The sequence below is a fragment of the Phlebotomus papatasi genome, unplaced genomic scaffold, assembly GCF_024763615.1.
Source record: "Phlebotomus papatasi isolate M1 unplaced genomic scaffold, Ppap_2.1 HiC_scaffold_129, whole genome shotgun sequence".
NCBI classification, from domain to species: Eukaryota; Metazoa; Arthropoda; class Insecta; order Diptera; family Psychodidae; genus Phlebotomus; species Phlebotomus papatasi.
The window spans coordinates 17,741-39,532 of record NW_026604375.1 but is presented as its reverse complement, the minus strand read 5'-3'; the positions used below and the strand labels follow the sequence as shown (position 1 = coordinate 39,532).

The 21,792-nt window shown below is 36.0% G+C and overlaps 2 protein-coding genes across 2 annotated transcripts; both read left to right on the top strand.

Moving 5' to 3' along the window:
* Positions 1-984: 984 nt before the first annotated feature.
* Positions 985-15,968, top strand: LOC129808858 (uncharacterized protein K02A2.6-like). The gene is made up of 8 exons (XM_055858766.1): positions 985-1,179; positions 8,856-9,053; positions 9,124-9,539; positions 10,958-11,191; positions 13,711-14,363; positions 14,409-14,801; positions 14,958-15,198; positions 15,341-15,968. The coding sequence occupies exons 1-8, from the start codon at positions 985-987 to the stop codon at positions 15,966-15,968; spliced, it is 2,958 nt and encodes a 985-aa protein (XP_055714741.1).
* A 79-nt stretch (positions 15,969-16,047) lies between these two features.
* LOC129808857 (putative nuclease HARBI1) lies at positions 16,048-18,568 on the top strand. Its single transcript, XM_055858765.1, has 5 exons — positions 16,048-16,184; positions 16,255-16,604; positions 16,930-17,280; positions 18,274-18,348; positions 18,465-18,568. The coding sequence occupies exons 1-5, from the start codon at positions 16,048-16,050 to the stop codon at positions 18,566-18,568; spliced, it is 1,017 nt and encodes a 338-aa protein (XP_055714740.1).
* The last annotated feature ends 3,224 nt before the right edge of the window (positions 18,569-21,792 follow it).

The following is a 21,792-nucleotide window of genomic DNA, read 5'->3' as shown; positions in this document are numbered from 1 at the left end:
GTACCTCTTCTTTATGAATATAAGGGTATCTATAAGATTTTGTATAAATAGGAATTTCATCCTTGGTTATTATTTTATGTGATATCGGTGAGCTTTGCGCGCCAATATTAGAGTTTTGGCGCCAACTGCATGCCAGTTGGATCTGGCGCCAATTCCCACTCATCCAAGAAAACGGGATTACGGACTGATATAAAAAGTCAAACGACCATCGCAACGCTCTCTAATCTTCTCTATCTGCTCTTGTCAAAAGCAATCTTTGTGAATTAAAAATTTGAATTAAATTAAAAGTCGTTTTGAAGTAAGAAGTGATTTTATTGGTGTCTCTCTGTGGCGACAAAGCTGGGATTAAGAAAATCTAAATCTTTGGTATTTCTCCAGGTACGTCGATATAACATTGGCAGACAGGATGGCGACTAACGCAACTCTGGACAGTGTCTTAGCTACTATGCTCTCCATGCTCAAGGAACTCAAAGACCAGAGAGATGCTTCAATGACCGCCACTTCTACTCCATCCAAAGAAGTAGCCATGGAAGCGCTTGCCCGAGGGATTTTGACCTTCACGTATGACCCTGAACAAAATCTCACATTTGATACTTGGTATCAACGGTATCGCTCCACTTTTCTTGAGGACGGGAAAAATCTGGACGATCCGGCGCGCGTGATGCTTCTTCTGAGACGCCTTGACAACCAGGCTTACTAGGGCGTTTCAACTAGGAAAAATTTTTTTTGGCACTATTCTGAGGGTACTCTACATGATAAGACAAGAAAGTTTTTCTTCTACCACCATATGATCAGACGCTGTTTAGAGGTGGCTAAACGACCCTCTCTGTAGAACAAATTTCTGATTTTACGGGATTTTACACTACAGAGAGGGTCGTTTAGCCACCTCTAAACAGCGTCTGATCATATGGTCGTAGAAGAAAAACTTTCTTGTCTCATCAAATACAGCACCGTGAGAATAGTGCCAAAAAAAATTTTTCCTAGATGAAACGCCCTAAGGCCTACGAGAGATATGCTAATAACATCCTGCCACAGACGCCAGCTGATAAAACTTTCAAGGACACTGTGGCATATCTCACCAAGCTCTTCGGGAAAGGTGAATCTCTTTTCTGCACCCGCAGAAAATGCCTCCAACTTTCCATTAAGGAGTCAGACGATTTAGCCACTCACGCTGGCATCGTAAATCGCCACTACTGTGAAGAATTCCGTCTGAGGGAGTGCACACTAGGGTGTGTCAAAATAAAAAATTTTTTTTAGATCTTTTTGGCCCAGGTGGAAAAATGTTCTATATGATTAGACAATTAAATGCTTCTTAGACATGAAAAATATCGGACGTTGTTTAGAGGTGCTCCAAGGCCACTTTAGGTACAGTGAAAATCACCAAAAATTCATAAATTCGGCCGGAATAAATTTCTTAACGACAAACTACTGAGAATTTTATCTCAATATTTTAGTGGAATATTGCTAATTTAGTAGACAATGTTTTTGCAAAATTTCACTGAGATCGGATAAGAAATAGATTTTTAAAAAAACAATTGGTAAGTTCAAAACTTTAAGAAATAAGAATGTGCCAACTCACATATTCGCTAATAATTCATCTTCTAGTGATCAGAAATTAATTAGTAATAGCTCATTGGAAAGGTTATGAGTTGTACTACAATGTTTGTAAACATACCAAGTTTGGAAAATCACCGCAAGGTGGCTCAAACATGAAATGTCAGTAAAAATTGCCAAAATTTTACCCTAGAGTTGGTAACTTGAAAATTCATCTATAGAATACTTTAAAAAATATTGAAGTACTGTTTTTTGCTGATCGTAAAGGATACGTAGGATTACTTATTATCTATATGATCCCCCGTTCCGACCACTATAAATGCATGATTTGTGTGATAGAGGCTTCCTACAAAAATACAAACACTCTAGCTTAGAGCAAAATTCATTGGAAATTGTCTAGAGCGCACTGAAAATGTAACTCTATGGAAACTCTATCAAGTGGAATTCTTCAGGGGGCCACCTTGATTAGAATCAAGCGTCAATTTGATCTTTAACATCTACTTATTAAGCATAAAGGAAATTTCTTGAGGACATAGGACGTTCCAAACATTTTATTTTCTTTTTTTCCTCACTTTTTAAATTGATCTAAAAAGTAACAAAAAATGTCCTAATGTTTTCTTATGTTTTCAGACATAAGAAAAAGATTGGGCGCTGTTTAAAAGTGGTAAAATGGATTTTAAATTGGTTAAAAATTAAGAAAAATAAGTACGATTGTCAAGAAATCAATTTCTATACTGAAACTCAAATAAAATATTTAAGAAGTCTCTTTTTCTTCTTGTAAGGAACACATAGTACTGCATTTCGTTTGTCTACGAACTCCTGCTCTGATTATATAAAAGGTTCCATTTCAGTGATAAAGGCATGGATAGAGTCACCGGAGTTACCTTAAATATAAAAATTGAAATCTGTCTTATCCCTTTTAGAGAAATTTTGTTTTCCACTTTACTTCAAGATATTTAAAAAGAATGCCTTAATTTCTAATTCTTTTACAGTGCTATTACACAAGGCTTTCCACAATTTAACTTTACATTAAATTTTGAGCATTAAGATGTTACAATGATAATGATTTTACAATTTAATTGTTTTTACAATGGCCTAAAACGCAAAATCCTTTCCTCCTAAGATCTGTCCTTGACAAATTTCTTTTAACCCCCAAAAGAAATCTTCATGTAAATTTTTTACGAAGCTTTTTTTTAATTTACCCAAGTGGCAAAATATTTTTCTTTTATTTTTCTTGACCCGGTCTTTACATCGTCCTAAAACACAATGTCCTTTCATCCTAAGACATATAATAATGATAAATTTTTTCTAGCCCCCGCAAGACGTTTTCAAGTAAATTTTTTACGAAGTTTTGTTTTTAATTTACCAAAGAAGCAAAATCTTTGTTTTTTTAAATTTTTTTTTACCCTGTTTTTTAAATCACAAAATCTTTTCCTCCTAAGACCTGTCCTTGATATTTTTTTAGCCCCCAGAAGACGTTTTCACGTAAATTTTTCACGAAGCTTTTTTCTTTAATTTACCCAAGTAGCCAAATATTTTTTTTAATTGACCCTGTCTTTACGTCGACCTAAAACAAAACACAAAATTCTTTCCTCCTAAGACCTGTCCTTGATATTTTTTTTTAGCCCCCAGAAGACGTTTTCACGTAAATTTTTCACGAAGCTTTTTTTTTAATTTACCCAAGAAGCAAAATCTTTGTTTTTCTTTAATTTTTTTTACCCAGTTTTTACATCGACCTAAACCACAAAATTCTTTCCTCGTAAGACCTGTCCTTGATATTTTTTTATCCCCCAGAAGACGTTTTCACGTAAATTTTTTACGAAGCTTTTATTTAATTTACCCAAGAAGCAAAATCTTTGTTTTTTTAACCCTGTTTTTACATCGACCAAAACCACAAAATCTTTTCCTCGTAAGACCTGTCCTTGATAATTTCTTTTAACCCTCAAAAGACTTCTTCATGTAAATTTTTCACGAAGCTTTTTTTTTTTATTTAGTCAAGTAGCAAAATCTTTTTTTTTTAATTTTTTTACCCTTTTTTTACATCGACCTAAACCACAAAATTCTTTCCTCCTAAGACCTGTCCTTGACAAATTTCTTTTAACCACCAAAAGATTTCTTCATGTAAATTTTTCACGAAGCTTTTTTTTTTAATTTACCCAAGTGGCAAAATCTTTTTTTTAATTTTTTTGACCCTGTTTTTACATAGACCTAAACCACAAAATCTTTTCCTCCTAAGACCTGTCCTTGATATTTTTTTTAGCCCCCAAAAAACATTTTCACATAAATTTTTCACTTAAATCATTTTATCCCATTTTATGGACAATATAATGGAGATATCAACTTGGAATATTCTGAGTTCCCCCCATAAGTCGATCCAGTAACTTCAGTTTCATCCCAATGTCTATTCTTCCCCTCTAGAGATCACTATTTTGGGCATATCTTCAGATCGAAACCATCGATCCTTTTCATTTTTCGATATGTTTTAGATATAGCTAAGGCGAAAATTTTATCCTCAGACATCAATATCGTTCAGAAAATACTATTTGGAATGTAGGAGATAAGCTTTTAAACTTTTACAGCAGTGAATTTCAGCATAAAAAATTTAACCAAATAAACGGGAGGCAGAGCGTCCCAGGCTTGGCGAACCGCTCGAACACCAGAGAAAAAGCTTTGCCTTTATGCATTTTCGAAAGTCTTCTGGTGCATATAAAATTATTGACGAATTTAATTTGTCTATAAATCACCACAAAACCGTCTTGAAGTTGAAAATTGTTCATGAAGAGGGTTTCAAAATTCAAGTTTTAAGTAATTAATTGACCAAATCGGTTGAAAATTAAGCCTTTGACCTTTAAAAACTGACACTGACGATTTTTTCGGTAAAAGGTGTCAAAGGACGAAATCTTCAGCTGGACTACCTCTAAAACATTTCCAAAAATGAGGGAAATCGCCAAGGCCAATTGTTTTCAAAGTCAAAAACATGTTTTTGGAGGGGATAAAGGGGTGGGGGTAATTTTGGTAATTTAGTTCAATAGAAAATGTTGACTCGTGGGAGTGGGGTCAGCGAAGGCCGGAAGTCAATATCTCTTACCGTTTGGTAACCAGGATCGAGATATGTTGATAAAACACGATTGTTAAAACTGTTCTTTCTTGACGTTTGAGCAGTTAAAATTGATAGAACGTGTGTAAAACTTCAAGATCTATCAGAAAAAACTACATTTCTACATTTCGTCTAAATCAGTTAAAAATACATACGGAATTTTTTCATTGGCCTTGAAAATTCCAAGTCGTATAATACAATGACAAAAAATGAAACTAATTTTCAAGCGCTCTTGCAGCAAAAAGAGAACAAATAAAAAAAAACATTGAAAAAATTGAATTGAAATAATTATTTTTATTTATTTATTTTATTTTATTCTGTATTACTTTATTACTCTTACCAGGACCGAATTCGCGTGGGTTCCCAAGGATCTCTGGCACCAGATCTTCATATCTAATGTTTTATAAAAGCATGTAAATTTTGGTTTTTTTTAATTCAATGATTTCTCATTGAATTATCACACCTTCTTCCTAATTCCCCCAATTAGGGACTTGATAAACCCACGGTTTTGAACGGATTTCTAACACTTCCTATCAAAATCTGGTAAGCTTTCAGATGTCTGACCCATTTTCCTGAGATTTGTCTTCAAAATTCCCCAGTATTTCTTAATCTTCCAGAGTGTAAGACGGGTTAAATATGTTTCCCATAGCCTTGAAACCTTTGAAAAGATGAACTTTGAGTTTCCGCAACCTTGTTTTAGCATTTTGACGCTGTTTGTCGGTCCAATGGGAACAGCCTGAAGTTTGAAAGTTATTAAATCATTCCTCCTCTTGATTTTATGAACGAAGCTCCAAAGTATTCCCATTTATTTGCCAACATTTTACAAGAAAAGATCGAATTGCTTCTCAAAAACCTCTTGCACTTTCTGTTACATCCTCTTGTCCTGAATATTAGAGGTTCGGCCACTTAGTCCTGGCTTCTCAGCAACAGTCATAAAATTCTTGAACCGAATTATAATCTTTCAGATAGTGGTATGACACACCTTCCGGTTAATTTCTCGATTTCAGCATTACTTACATTTGGACCCTTAAGATATCTGTCAAATTTCAATTCTCGCAAGGAAAGGATTTTGCGTTTTAGGACGATTCAAAAGCAGGATAAAAAAATATTTTGCTACTTGGATAAATTAAAAAAAAAGCTTCGTGAAAAATTCACGTGAAAACATCTTCTGGTGGCTAAAAAAATATCAAGGACAGGTCTTTAGAGGAAAAGATTTTGTGGTTTAGGTCGATGTAAAAATAGGGTAAAAAAACAAAGATTTTGCTTCTTGGGTAAATTAAAGAAAAAAGCTTCGTGAAAAATTTACGTGAAAACGTCTTTTGGGGGCTAAAAAAAATATTATGGACAGGTCTTAGGAGGAAAAGATTTTGTGGTTTGTAGGTCTATGTAAAAACAGGGTTAAAAAACAAAGATTTTCCTTCTTCGGTAAATTAAAAAAAAGCTTCGTGAAAAATTTACGTGAAAACGTCTTCTGGGGGCTAAAAAAAATATCAAGGACAGGTCTTAGGAGGAAAAGATTTTGTGATTTAGGTCGATGTAAAAACAGGGTCAATTAAAAACAAAGATTTTGCTTCTTGGGTAAATTAAAAAAAAGCTTCGTAAAAAAATTATATGAAAACGTCTTCTGGTGGCTAAAAAAAATTATCAAGGACAGGTCTTACGAGGAAAGAATTTTGTGTTTTGTTTTAGGTCGACGTAAAGACAGGGTCAATTAAAAAAAATATTTGGCTACTTGGGTAAATTAAAGAAAAAAGCTTCGTGAAAAATTTACGTGAAAACGTCTTCTGGGGGCTAAAAAAATATCAAGGACAGGTCTTAGGAGGAAAAGATTTTGTGATTTAAGAAACAGGGTAAAAAAAAATTTAAAAAAACAAAGATTTTGCTTCTTTGGTAAATTAAAAACAAAACTTCGTAAAAAATTTACTTGAAAACTTCTTGCGGGGGCTAGAAAAAATTTATCATTATTATATGTCTTAGGATGAAAGGACATTGTGTTTTAGGACGATGTAAAGACCGGGTCAAGAAAAATAAAAGAAAAATATTTTGCCACTTGGGTAAATTAAAAAAAGCTTCGTAAAAAATTTACGTGAAAACGTCTTCTGGGGGCTAAAAAAAAATATCAAGGACAGGTCTTAGGAGGAAAAGATTTTGTGATTTAGGTCGATGTAAAAACAGGGTAAAAAAAACAAATATTTTGCTTCTTGGGTAAATTAAAAAAAAGCTTCGTAAAAAAATTATATGAAAACGTCTTCTGGTGGCTAAAAAAAATTATCAAGGACAGGTCTTACGAGGAAAGAATTTTGTGTTTTGTTTTAGGTCGACGTAAAGACAGGGTCAATTAAAAAAAATATTTGGCTACTTGGGTAAATTAAAGAAAAAAGCTTCGTGAAAAATTTACGTGAAAACGTCTTCTGGGGGCTAAAAAAATATCAAGGACAGGTCTTAGGAGGAAAAGATTTTGTGATTTAAAAAACAGGGTAAAAAAAAATTTAAAAAAACAAAGATTTTGCTTCTTTGGTAAATTAAAAACAAAACTTCGTAAAAAATTTACTTGAAAACGTCTTGCGGGGGCTAGAAAAAATTTATCATTATTATATGTCTTAGGATGAAAGGACATTGTGTTTTAGGACGATGTAAAGACCGGGTCAAGAAAAATAAAAGAAAAATATTTTGCCACTTGGGTAAATTAAAAAAAAGCTTCGTAAAAAATTTACATGAAGATTTCTTTTGGGGGTTAAAAGAAATTTGTCAAGGACAGATCTTAGGAGGAAAGGATTTTGCGTTTTAGGCCATTGTAAAAACAATTAAATTGTAAAATCATTATCATTGTAACATCTTAATGCTCAAAATTTAATGTAAAGTTAAATTGTGGAAAGCCTTGTGTAATAGCACTGTAAAAGAATTAGAAATTAAGGCATTCTTTTTAAATATCTTGAAGTAAAGTGGAAAACAAAATTTCTCTAAAAGGGATAAGACAGATTTCAATTTTTATATTTAAGGTAACTCCGGTGACTCTATCCATGCCTTTATCACTGAAATGGAACCTTTTATATAATCAGAGCAGGAGTTCGTAGACAAACGAAATGCAGTACTATGTGTTCCTTACAAGAAGAAAAAGAGACTTCTTAAATATTTTATTTGAGTTTCAGTATAGAAATTGATTTCTTGACAATCGTACTTATTTTTCTTAATTTTTAACCAATTTAAAATCCATTGTACCACTTTTAAACAGCGCCCAATCTTTTTCTTATGTCTGAAAACATAAGAAAACATTAGGACATTTTTTGTTACTTTTTAGATCAATTTAAAAAGTGAGGAAAAAAAGAAAATAAAATGTTTGGAACGTCCTATGTCCTCAAGAAATTTCCTTTATGCTTAATAAGTAGATGTTAAAGATCAAATTGACGCTTGATTCTAATCAAGGTGGCCCCCTGAAGAATTCCACTTGATAGAGTTTCCATAGAGTTACATTTTCAGTGCGCTCTAGACAATTTCCAATGAATTTTGCTCTAAGCTAGAGTGTTTGTATTTTTGTAGGAAGCCTCTATCACACAAATCATGCATTTATAGTGGTCGGAACGGGGGATCATATAGATAATAAGTAATCCTACGTATCCTTTACGATCAGCAAAAAACAGTACTTCAATATTTTTTAAAGTATTCTATAGATGAATTTTCAAGTTACCAACTCTAGGGTAAAATTTTGGCAATTTTTACTGACATTTCATGTTTGAGCCACCTTGCGGTGATTTTCCAAACTTGGTATGTTTACAAACATTGTAGTACAACTCATAACCTTTCCAATGAGCTATCACTAATTAATTTCTGATCACTAGAAGATGAATTATTAGCGAATATGTGAGTTGGCACATTCTTATTTCTTAAAGTTTTGAACTTACCAATTGTTTTTTTAAAAATCTATTTCTTATCCGATCTCAGTGAAATTTTGCAAAAACATTGTCTACTAAATTAGCAATATTCCACTAAAATATTGAGATAAAATTCTCAGTAGTTTGTCGTTGAGAAATTTATTCCGGCCGAATTTATGAATTTTTGGTGATTTTCACTGTACCTAAAGTGGCCTTGGAGCACCTCTAAACAACGTCCGATATTTTTCATGTCTAAGAAGCATTTAATTGTCTCATCATATAGAACATTTTTCCGCCTGGGCCAAAAAGACTTTTTTTTTTTTGAAACACCCTAGTGCACACCTGACCACTTCAAGGCTCTGATATTTGTGCTGAGTCTACAAAGTGACAAATATCTCCTTGTCCGGGAACAGCTGCTCACAAAACTGGAAACAGAATCTCCGGAAACAATCAACCTGGAATTCATGTTGGAAGAAGCCAAGCATCTCCTGAATGTGAAAAATGATTCCAAGGTGGAAAATCCATCAGCCTCAGTGAGTAGTGTTCAGAAAAGTCCGGAAAGAGCGCCCACCAAGGCCATGTTATCAGTGTGGGTCAATGCAGTTTGTGAGAGATTGTCACCACTCTGAATCCAAATGCCTTGACTGTGGTAAAACTGGACACAAAACTGGCTATTGTCCTCCTCAACGGGACCCTGGGCGACAAAATTCAAAGGCATCTAAGCAACAAAAGAAGAGTCGACCAAAGAGCAAAGGGAAATCAAATGCCCGGACGAATGCAATTTTTTCTCCTCGACAATTTGGCAGAAAATTTCTCATTCCCCGGATCAATGACTGTGCATTGGAATTCCAACTGGATTGTGCAGCTGATATCTCCGTGATCTCACGTGAGTCTTGGGAAATTCTTGGGAAGCCGTCACTCTCCCAATCAGCCATCAGCGTGCGTGATGCTCAGTCACAGCAGTGGGCCTATTCTGCTGTTGAAACGGAGCTTATCACGCCTAAAAATCACGATTTTGCGTGATGCAAATACACATCATACACAGAGCTTTGGCTCTGTGTGTGTGGAGATTTGGCGCTTTCAGCGACATAGCATGTGTAGTAGTGAGGAAAAATCGTGAAAATGTCTGTTATTTTAAAAATCACGCAAATTTTATCTCGCGAGCTCCTGGAGGTCCCGAGATGAAAAATTAAATGCATTTAAGGTAGAAAATTGCTGTTTAACGCAAGGAAATAGTTATTAATATTCTTTCTATTAATTTTAAGAAATATATAATTCACAAGTTTTCCAATTTTCCATATAAGTTCCCTATTAGTAGTTATGTTTCGATTTCAACGTTAATGTATGTTCAAAGAAAAGTCCTAATTTGTGACAATATGTTTTGTAAACAACATTGTTGTTTTGTAAATAAAGGAGAAGGAGTCAAAGGTCAAATCCGTGTTCATTTTTTATCTAAAATATAAACTATGAAAATCATGGTTAATTCCACCAAGTTGATAAATAAGTTCAAAGAAAATAAGCCAAGCTTATTTTAACAGAACAATACCTTGTGGAAAGTGGCGAAAATTTATAATATTGTATTTTCATACAATGCAATGATCGGAACCATCTTAGAGTAAATTCTACAGAATTCAGCAAAATTTGCCGGATGGGTGACTTTGTAATTAACTTTTGCGATGGTGGCGACGGTAGATGCTTCGATCTGACTACTTACTCCGGGAAAACAAATTTTCTGTCACAAAATCTACGAAATTTCAGACCAATCACTCATAAACAATACCCATCAAAACTTCGTTCTACAATTCCGTGTTTTTTCTTCTTTTTTCCAGCGACATACTCAAGAGCATAAGTTTCATGCTGTGAAAAGATTACTGCTAAATTTATGAATACCAATTCTGACACATCCGTCTAAAATATTTGCGACAATTCATAATTTATATGAATTATTTTCAAAATTTGTACACCATTTCCAACTTAATATTTCCCCCTTGCCTGTGATTTCTCGAGGTTTTACAGAAACACATAGTGAAAACTATAGATTAAAAGAGAAAATCATTAAAAATTTTAATTTTCTTGCTTGGCACAGTAGTTGCAAGAAAACTTATTAAAATTGGCTAAATTTATGAAATAGAATGTCCAACGGTAATTATTTTGAAATTTCATCACGCAGCCAAAGAGCGAATGAGAGAGTGCGAGCGAAAGCAAGAGTGTGCTCAAGATTGACAACTGCAGTGGAGTTAAATGTAGTTGACGGATTTTTCCAGAGTTTATCGCGAATTTTCTTAGTTGGTAAGACAACAATTTTAATCTCGTGAAAGGTGTTTGTGTGCTTTACAGTGATTATTTTGTTCACAATTTCATTTAATGTGGGCCGAAGCCAGCATCACACACACAAGCACTATCACGAAATTAGTGATAAATCTGCGTTTCACAGCAGAATAAGGGCCCAGATTTCCATTGATGGAGAATTTAAATGCCACGTAAGCATTTTGCACAAAGAGATCGTGAGTACATGCCTCGTGTCACCCAAGACACGAACAAATCTCTTTGGAGTCGAGTGGATTGAGGCCCTAGGATTGTGGGACATTGCCCCTAGCAAGTACTGCAATTCCATCAAGCGCGATTTGGACACATCAGAAGTAGTGATTCCAGAACCGGGTACCCGACCCGGGTACCCGCCAGATTTTTCCACGGGTATTGGAACCGGTTCCTAGCCATGGAACCGGTTCTGGAACCGGTTCTGGAATCGATTCTGGAACCGTTTTTTTTTTTAGAAAAATTAAATTGAATGTTCCAAAAGAAACCCTAGGAATTTTCAATTTATATTGGAACTACACTGCTGGCAATAATCATAGCTCTACTTTTTCATACTGGAAAAACTTTGAAAAAATTTTTTTTAGAAAAAAATAAAAAAAATCATTTGAAGGTATTTTCATACCGATATGAAAAATTGCCAATCGAATTTCATACCGTTAGAACTGTGAGTATTGTAATAGAATCTTTATCAAAATGGCGATTTTCGGGTGGCAATAATTATAGCTCCACTCAATAAATTTGGCTCCAGGGTATTTATTTTCAATCAGTGAAGGTAAATATCTTTTAGTAATTAAATTAATAACTAGATTAACCTAATTAGAATCATTTTTATAAAGTTTTTCATGAATTTTGCTGAAATTTTGTAAGGAAAATGTGCAATGAACAAAAATAAGGGATTAGTTAAGGTCTTGAAAGGGATGGAAATTGACAACCAAAAAATTTCCATAAAAATGACAAGATCCTATCACCTTTCATCCGAATTTGTCCATATAGCCGACATTATATGCATTTTAAACCACTCCCAGGGCTAAAAATCTTCTTTTGTTAGAGGCAAAAGTGTGCAAATTTCCGTGTTACAGTCGAAAAAACAAGTGTTCTACCGAAATTTGATGTAAAACAATGCTGACTGCTTAGTCTCATCATGTCTTGTTGATTCTACCCCAAACCAGAATTCTAAGTAACTAAGGTGGTCTTCAGAATACTGAAATAAAAAATTATCAAAAAGAAGCTTATTGCAGTTTGATGAATAGAAAGTGTTTTTCGTCATTTAAGTGGTACAAAATTATTTTTTTAAATAAAAAAATTGATAGGTCTTGTCTGAACTTGTTTTCTGTCTGAAAAAATAATTTTAAACCAGTACGTAACACGGAAATTTGCACACTTTTGCCTCTAACAAAAGAAGGATTTTTAGCCCTGGGGGAGTGGTTTAAAATGCATATAATGTCGGCTATATGGACAAATTCGGATGAAAGGTGATAGGATCTTGTCATTTTTATGGAAATTTTTTGGTTGTCAATTTCCATCCCTTTCAAGACCTTAACGAATCCCTTATTTTTGTTCATTGCACATTTTCCTTACAAAATTTCAGCAAAATTCATGAAAAACTTTATAAAAATGATTCTAATTAGGTTAATCTAGTTATTAATTTAATTACTAAAAGATATTTACCTTCACTGATTGAAAATAAATACCCTGGAGCCAAATTTATTGAGTGGAGCTATAATTATTGCCACCCGAAAATCGCCATTTTGATAAAGATTCTATTACAATACTCACAGTTCTAACGGTATGAAATTCGATTGGCAATTTTTCATATCGGTATGAAAATACCTTCAAATGATTTTTTTTATTTTTTTCTAAAAAAATTTTTTTTTCAAAGTTTTTCCAGTATGAAAAAGTAGAGCTATGATTATTGCCAGCAGTGTACTTCCAGCTTATCCAGGAATTATTAGTGTGTAGTTTTCAGCATTTTGCTATCCAATTTTATAATAAACTGTTAATATATTTTAATACATACACTTATCACAAAAAATTAAATAAAATTAAATAATATTTCTGTGTGGAAAATATAACCATCTTATCATCAATTTCTGTAATCGAATTTGTTGAGACTTCTTTACTTCAATATGAATCAAATTTCGCGAAAAAGTTTGCAGAGAGAAGAAAAAAGAAATTCCTTTGGAAAAAAATAAAGGAAGAAATTTACATTTTCAAAAAGGAGGGACGTCGGGGGAAATTATAAGAAGGGCTGTATCAAGCACTTCTTACAGTCCCCCCGACTAGTGTTGAATCAGAAAGGGCATTCAGCACTTCATCCAAATTTTGTACCAAAATTCGGAACATAATGAGCGATGAAGTGCTGAATGCGCTTTCAGTACTTAAACATTATTATAATAATAATAAAGTAAAATAAAATAAAAACATGATACTGATTGAATTTATTTTCTTCAATTAATTTCTATTCTGCAACAAAATCTTATTATTTGGTCTTTTGTAGTCGGAAAACTTAAAAAAAAATAATTATCCAGCCATAAAAAGATGTCACTATTTTAATGGTACTCTATAATTTATATGCCATTTTTTTCTTGTGTAATCAATACAAATCTCAAGTGAAAATTTTCTATACCTATTTATTAGATTTTAAGTTAGTTTGGCATATAAACTACAATTCTCTACAAGAAAGAGATTGCCTGAACCCCCCCCCCCCCTTTATGCCCTCAAACACTAAAAGACTTAGTTTTCCACAGTTAAAAATATTTTCGAAAATTCATAGTTGGAACCGGTTCCTACCCGGGTACCCGGGTACGGATCTCAGGGGAACCGGGTACCCGGCAACTTCAAAATACCCGGGTATTTGGAATCACTAATCAGAAGCTGTCAGGTATCTCCAGAAATTATTCCCGGTCGTGTTTGGTACAAAGATTGGTCTGTGCACGAAAGCCACAGCCACCATTCACCTCCAGCCCAATTCCCCAAGCGTCCTGTGGCGTACCACATGACCTCTGCAATCGATGATGAGCTCCAGAGATTGCAATCCTCAGGGATTATCTCACCAGTTGAGTACTCTGAGTGGGCTGCACCGATAGTTGTCGTGAAGAAACCCAACGGAAGTCTGAGAATTTGTGGGGATTACTCAACGGGGTTGAATGAGTCTGTGGAGACTAACCATCACCCAATCCCTGAACCGGATGCCTTGTTCAGCAATCTCTCGAACAAGCGACTGTTCAGCCACATCGATCTCTCGGACGCCTATCTCCAGATTCCAGTTGATAAGGATTCGAGCAAATTGTTGACGATTCACACCCCTCGCGGCCTCTATCGTTTCAACAGACTACCTCCTGGAATCCGAAGTGCACCAGGCATCTTCCAGGCAATTGTCGAGAGGATGCTGCAGGGAATTCCTGATGTGGTGTCCTACTTTGATGATGTTTGTGTCGCTAGTGCCACTCCCGAGGAACATTTCTCCACACTGAAGAGAGTTTTTGAGCGTATGCAAGAGTTTAACTTCAGAGTCAAATTGGAGAAATGTAAGTTTTTTGTTAGCCAAATCAAATTCCTCGGTATAATTGCAGACAAAGACGGACTTCGACCAGACCCTGAGAAGATCAATGCCATCCAAATGATGCCTGCCCCGAAGAATGTTCAGGAACTGCGTAGCTTCCTGGAAGCAATCCAATTCTGGGGGAAATTTGTCCAATCCATGAGTGAACTCCGAGCACCTTTGGACTACCTGCTCAAGAAAGGTGTGAAATGGAGGTGGACACGTGAGTGTGAGGAATCCTTCAATCGCTTCAAGGACATTCTTGGCTCAGAGCTCCTACTCACTCACTATAACCCTCAACTTTCCATTTTAGTTGCATCCGATGCATCGTCGCACGCAATTGGTTGCGTCGCATATCATGAGTTTCCGGATGGCACTCAAAAAGCCTTTTATCATGCCTCAAGGAAGTTGACGGACACTGAAAGTCGGTACAGCCAGATTGAAAAAGAGGCATTGGGCATCATTTTCGCCGTGAAGAAATTTCATAGATTCATCTATGGAAGACAGTTCACGCTACTCACGGATCATAAGCCTCTTGTGTCCATTTTTGCCTAACACAAGGGTATTCCTGTGCATACAGCCAATCGCTTGCAAAGATGGGCATTGATCCTGCTGACATACGACTTCACTATCAAGTACACGGCTACTGATCGTTTTGGGCATGCGGACATTCTCTCCAGGCTGATATCCTCTCATCGACAGCAGCAGGATGATGATGTGATTGCAGAGATCCGCGCAGATAAAGCCCAGGATGATGCCGTAGTTCGAGATACAGCATCACAACTTCCCGTGAGCTTCAAGATGATCCAGAATGCCACGAAGTCTTCTGAATCTTTCCAAGAGGTCTCGAAGTTCAGCACTGGTGGATGGCCATCTTCCACAAGCCATAAAATCTAGGGAAGTATTGCAATTTTACAAGATACGTGATGCTCTTTCTCTGATCAAGGGTTGTGTGTTTTACAGGGACAGACTGGCAATTCCTGATGGCTTCCGGCCAAAAATCCTCCAGCAACTCCATGAGTCTCACCCAGGGATGTCAAGGATGAAATCTCTGGCACGAGGATATGTCTACTGGCCTGGTCTCGACGATGCCATTGAGAAAAAGGTCCGGAATTGCACGGATTGCGCTCTCGCCAGCAAGTCCCCTGTAAAAACACCCCTTGCATCTTGGCCACTTCCATCTCGTCCATGGCAGCGATTGCATATAGATTATGCTAAATACAAAGGGGAATATTTTTTCCTTGTTATTTATGCATTTTCTAAATGGCCTGAGATTTTCAAGACACGCTCAATGACGACCGCCCACACCATCTCACGACTCCGTGAAATTTTCGCTCGTTTTGGCCTTCCGGAGACGTTGGTGAGCGATAACGGAACACAGTTTGTCAATGAGATGTTCAGCCATTTCTGGAAAACCAACGGGATTGTCCACCTTCGAACAACTCCTTACACTCCTGCGAGCAATGGACAATGTGAGCGTCTTGTAGACACATTTAGAGTGGCAATTCACGAAATACCCAGACAAAATTTACTGTTCGGCGGATATAGCGAAGACACATTTTGTGTGGCGAAGTTATATAAACGCAATTGAGTTGAACTGTCAGTGCAAAATATTAAAAGAAGAAGAAGAAGAAGATATTTGTGCAAGTTGCAAGATTTGTTACGGAGACATGGCTTTTGAGGGCCTCGTGAATTTGCTAATGCTGGAAGCAATCATAAATGAGGAGGACAATGCTACACGAGAGCATAACACCAATAGAGATACGATCAGGCGGAGGCAATTAGCTCTTGATCCCCCAAATCGTCGGTCAGTATCACATTATATTGTAACAAAATGCCAAAATATTCTTCTTTCTATTTCTTCTTTCTCTCTACAGTTTCATGGAATTATTCCGGATCACCAAGGAAGTGTTCGGTGAAATAATGATGTTGGTGGAAACAGATATCCGGGCCCCATCAAGGGTATCAGCGTATCCAAAAGAAACTCAAGTCCTCGTTATTTTACGGTGGTTGGCAATTGGCGACTACCAAAGGCCAATTGGAGAGGAGATGCTGTTGGGAGTGTCTCAAAGTGGAGTGTGCCGGATTATTCAATCGGTGTTACCCATTTTGGAAAGAAAGTTATGTTCCCAGTATATCAAATGGCCCACGTCCTCAGAGGAGAGACGTATTATTCAAGATGGATTTCTTTCTAAATATGGAATTTCGTCCACCATGGGAGGTATGGGTAAGTCGTCTAATTTTAATTTCTAGTTTCATCAATACAAATAAGTATTGTGACGTTCTCAAGATACCTTGAGAACTTGAAAAGACACCATGACATACAATGAAATAGGACAATTGCAATTATTGGAGGAATTCTTGGCGCCGAAACAATATCTTACTTAGAATTCGTGAAGGGTCACTGATCCCCGGTTACAATATCTTAGCCAAGTGATCCATTATTAGAATTTTTATAATGATCATTATATAAAAATTATATTTTTTTTTTATTAATTTAGTATTATAGAAATTTTACTAATATTTATTTTAAATCGTTCATTTATTTGTAGATGGAACCCAAGTCGCCTTATGCAGACCCGAACATGAGCACTTGTATCTCAATAGGCATGAAATTCACTCAATGAATGTAAGTCTCATTTGTGATCATGAGCAGAAGTTCATAGCAGTAGATGCAACCCATCCAGGAGCTACACATGATGCTGCTATATGGAACACATCTGAAGAACGCAAATTCATGCAGGAGATTTACAACCGAGGTGAAAGAATGTGGCTGCTCGGAGACAGCGGTTACCCACTGGAGCCTTGGCTAATAACGCCTTACAGAAGTCCAACTGATAGATTGCAGACTGAGTTCAACCACAAATTCTCACGAATTCGAACAATAATTGAGAATACCATAGGTATTCTGAAAAACCGATGGAGGATTTTACTGATAACGCAAAGGGTTTTAAGATACGCCCCATGCAAAATGATTCGTGTCGTCAATGTGTGTGTTGCGCTACATAATCTATGCAAAATGAGAAATATTCCAGATCTTCCTTCTGGTTCTGCGATCATCCAAGAAGATGCAGCAGATGGTGCAGTTCCTGAAAATAGGTATTCAGAAAACAGGTAAATTCTTCGAGAGCAAGGCAGACAAAACCGTCTTCTGCTGCATCAATATACTTATATTGTGAAAGAATTGTGTTTAGTAAGCATTTCAGTTATTAATAAAATTTTCTTGATGAATTCATATAAATTTTATTTCAGTCGTTTTTATTGCAAAGATACTTAACTTAATTTTAAATAACTTGGACTTAACGTTTTAAAGGAATTTTGCACGCAAAACCAAAGGCGATGTTAAAAGTTCAATAAATAAAAGTTCCTTTGTAAATAAATTATCCTTTGTAAATAAAGGATCCACACCTCCTTCATTTTTAACGTTCGTTTGTTAAATCCGTGACTGTGTTTGTTTTTTTTTATATAATATTGGCACTGTTATAACTCTCTGTTGCGCGTTACGTGTATCTTGCAATTGCAATGGAACCAAACAGCCATTTCTGGCTCGGTATCCTTACCCTCGGTGGCACTTCTCATTCCAGGGATTGAACCATTGTACACAGAGATGAGACATAATATATCTATCTATCTATCTATTCTGAGAGTTTGTTTACGATATTTTTCAGTATGATAACGAATTCTTTTTGTACATGCAAATTTTCTTTTTCGATTTGTAGTCTTTCTTTATCTAATTCCAGGCATTCTTTTAACATTTCTGAGCAATCTTTAGCGATGCCTTTGATTTCGTTTAGGCAACTTTGTTGCACAGAATTGTTTGCTTTCATAGCTTGGAGCTTGTCGTTAAAAATGTTAATCAAAGGAGTCCTCCCTGATGATCTTTGCGGTTGAGTTAGATTATGTCTGGCTGTGTACGGCCTTCTCTGTGCTGTGCTTTGCTGTGACGGTGACTGTGACTGCACAGGGCTTGGGTGTGTGACTCTTGATGGTTCAGCTTGAGATTGACATGTAGAAGTTGATACGGGATGAGTAATTTCGGTGGATATTTGAAATTGCTGTTCATCATAAATAAATTGCGACTCCGTAGGCGTAGAAGCTCGTGGTGAATCGTGCTGGGTATCTGAAGATAGTGAAGGTGGAGCATTACTACCATGTGCATGGAAATCGCAATCCCTTCTAGCTGGTAGTTGAAGCTCAGAAATGCCTTCTGGATTTTCTATTATACCCCTTGATCCCACTTTGTACCCTCCTCGCCTTCCTACTGCAGCTCTAGTAAGATTCATAAAATTTGCCACTCGTTCCTGATCAGTGGTCAATCGGGCTTTTTTTGGTGGTCCACCACCCGTGCCACCTCTGTAATTCTTTCCTTCTCGCAGCCTTCTACGAGTCTCATTCGTCAAATCATTCCAAACCTAAGAGTATTAAATATTGAGATAAAATGGTTTAAAGAGGATTTAACATACTTTTTTCCATCCATCCCATGTTTTGATGGGAGGCCCAAGAGCGTTTAATTCCGTGGCAATATTCTCCCATCCCGCTCTCTGCATTTGTTTGTAACATGTGATTTTGCTCCTTCCGGTAGCCAAAGTTACATGGTCTTCCATCATTTCAACTAATCTTTTCATTTGCCCCGGGAGAGTTCTTCTCCTATAAATATGTAACAAATTATTATGCACCTTAAAAAACTTAGCTATTAGGAAATTTATATCAATACGTTAGTATGATGAATGATGAATGCCAAGAAATGGAAATTCATAGAATATAAAGTTAAATGTGAAGTCAATACATGTTTTTTTAGAATTCTATAAGATACTTACTGCATATATTCCTCATCCTGAGTATCCTCTTGTTGGGAATTCATGTATTAAACAAGAAATGATAACACTTGATGCACTATGTGTAAAAACTATGTGAATCGCAGTTGGAAATTAAGCGCCACGAAAGTTTTTGCCGCATTTAATAGAGCGCCACCTACCGACAATTCTAATAACCATCACGAAAAAAATATATTTGAACTTTTTCATTGGATAGGAGGGATGATGTACCCCCGGTATCACTTCAGAGTACACTGAAAAGTGTGAGATACCGTACAACCCCTTACAAAATGCTGTCCATTTCCTTTTTCTAATAAATTGTTTTTATTGACTATTCAATATGTACCTTACAAGCTTCTTGTTTTTTTTACAACTCCCATCGTTTAGTGATTTGGTTTCTCCGTTCGAGAAATGGTGTCCAGCGAGGGTTAGGACGATTTCCAGAACTCGTGGGTACCACTCTCAGCACGAGTCCGGAAAACTCAACGTCTCAGTTTGCAAGACTATGAACAATAATAGCAGCGGCTGTTGAAATTCGACAGCGTAGCCTTCCTTTTTGTGCTTCCATCCATCGGGAGATATTTCATGTACTCCCAGATCCCTAGAATAGACGATCTCGAAACTGCGTCTGTTAGAGTTACAGAGTTAAACATTTCTCATGGTGTATTTGAGCTGTCTTGGGTCTCCTTAACCGCAGTTGTCACTTGGTATAGTAAACAGAAACCCTTCCTGACTGCTGACACTTGTGGGAGTTGGAAATCCAGGAAATACAATTCCGTGAATTCTCACTTTGCCTCGCTTCCTGTTCACAAGCTCTTAATTGTAACAAGAACAGTAGTTTTTAGGATGATCTTCCTCTTTTCGGCAGCCATGAATCTCCACTCGCTGTCAACATTGGTAGTCTTAGGGATGCTCTTTTTTGGTCAACTCCCTCTTTTTATTAAGAATCTGTGCTGGATGGTCCGTTTCACTACTTTGCACTCTGCCTGATTCAGTTTGCCTGCATGGTACAACCAATCCGGGAATCGTTAGGGAATCCCATCCCGTCACAACACAATTCACTTAACTGAAATATTACCAAAATTAAAAGCTTGACTAAAGTTGACGTTCCAAAGGCGCCAACTGCTGCATTTTCTCATTCTGCCTTTAATCGCCGGAAACTAGACAAAATAGCAAGACAGGGTAAATTTGTATTGTATTTTAATACCAACATGTGCCTTTACATTAGCTACCCCCATACAAAGCGTCCGCCGCCGTCTCAGCTCTCAGTGTTGATGACCAGCCTCCAAAGCCAAACGGCGGAAATGCTTCTTCTCAGGCTGTACAATCTTTTGTCGTTTTAAACGATCTATTCTGTGCAGTTTGATAAACGGTACTCACCGGGAGTTATGGGAAGGGGGGAAACTACCATATAAGACACATGGGAGATTCGACAACGTGGCTAGGGGGCTAGCACGTGTTATTGCCGAGTTAATTTTAATTTAAGGTTAGTAAAATTGAGAGCGAAATTTATAATAAAAAAGTAAAATGGAAATGTGCGCGTATTTAAAATTAAATTTTATGGATTGTTACAATACTTAGGAATTTCAAGCGTTCGAAGAAGGTTTTCAAATAGCAATATAATTGATTATATATTTGAATGAACTTTGTTAAAAATTGAATGAATTATATTAAAAATTGATTCATGTAATATAAAAAGCAAAAAGCATAAAAACAGTGTTTCCATTAACATTAATAACTGCCATTGAAAATAATAAAACTATACATTCCGAGCCAAACCTGTTCAAAATATAGCTTTAAATTCCCCTTAAATCTTTTTTCAAGGTCAAAATTACAAACTTAAAAGCTTTTTGGGATTGTTAAATATGTCACACATATTTTCAAAGAATTATAAAATAAATATAGTCATTATTATATTTAAACAAATATTTTTTATAGATCATTGTCACCCTTTGACCAAATTTCAAATATGCTAAAAATAATGTGATCCTTTATGTAACTATCTTTGCGCTCATTAATATTCAATCTTTCTATTGCCGGAACTTTCAAAATTCTAAAATTGTGCATAAAAATATTTAACATATTTGTTTCTCAATTCACTATAGCGACAGAATTTCAACAAACTAAACTTTGATACCCAAATTTCCCTAAATATACTTTATTTCAGAATGGAGGGAGTAAATATTTAGATTTAGGTTTAGAGCAATTTAAAAACTATCAAGTGATTTCATTCATATTGATTTTGTGCCTGGACTGTTAGATTTAAATAAAACAATGCAAAGCTATGTATTTTTCTTATGATTTATAATTAAAAAATCGTACCCTCCGGTCTCGAGCTGGCGTGTGAAATTGTCTGGGTACAACCAGAAATTCCAGCAGGTACAAGACCCAAAACCTTGTACACCCTCCATTTTTAGCGAGAAGATGCACCTTTTCACTGAATGGCGAAATTCGCCTCACAGAAAACACACAGTATTCAGTCAAAATTTTGACTGGTTATTTCGTGAATTGCCCCTCTGGTTCTACATGACTAAAAAACCGATATCAATAGCAATACTCTGTAGCGGATTTCGGGAAGAAACGCTTATCAACGGTTCTGGA

Excerpts from the sequence above, each read along its gene's own strand:
- LOC129808858 (XM_055858766.1), top strand. The coding sequence starts at position 985 with ATGAAACGCCCTAAGGCCTACGAGAGATATGCTAATAACATCCTGCCA. Across the intron at positions 9,054-9,123 it reads TGGAAAATCCATCAGCCTCA|TTTGTGAGAGATTGTCACCA; the intron begins GTGAGTAGTGTT and ends GGGTCAATGCAG. Across the intron at positions 15,199-15,340 it reads ATGATCCAGAATGCCACGAA|GGACAGACTGGCAATTCCTG; the intron begins GTCTTCTGAATC and ends TGTGTTTTACAG.
- LOC129808857 (XM_055858765.1), top strand. The coding sequence starts at position 16,048 with ATGGCTTTTGAGGGCCTCGTGAATTTGCTAATGCTGGAAGCAATCATA. Across the intron at positions 16,185-16,254 it reads CTTGATCCCCCAAATCGTCG|TTTCATGGAATTATTCCGGA; the intron begins GTCAGTATCACA and ends TTCTCTCTACAG. Across the intron at positions 16,605-16,929 it reads GTCCACCATGGGAGGTATGG|ATGGAACCCAAGTCGCCTTA; the intron begins GTAAGTCGTCTA and ends ATTTATTTGTAG.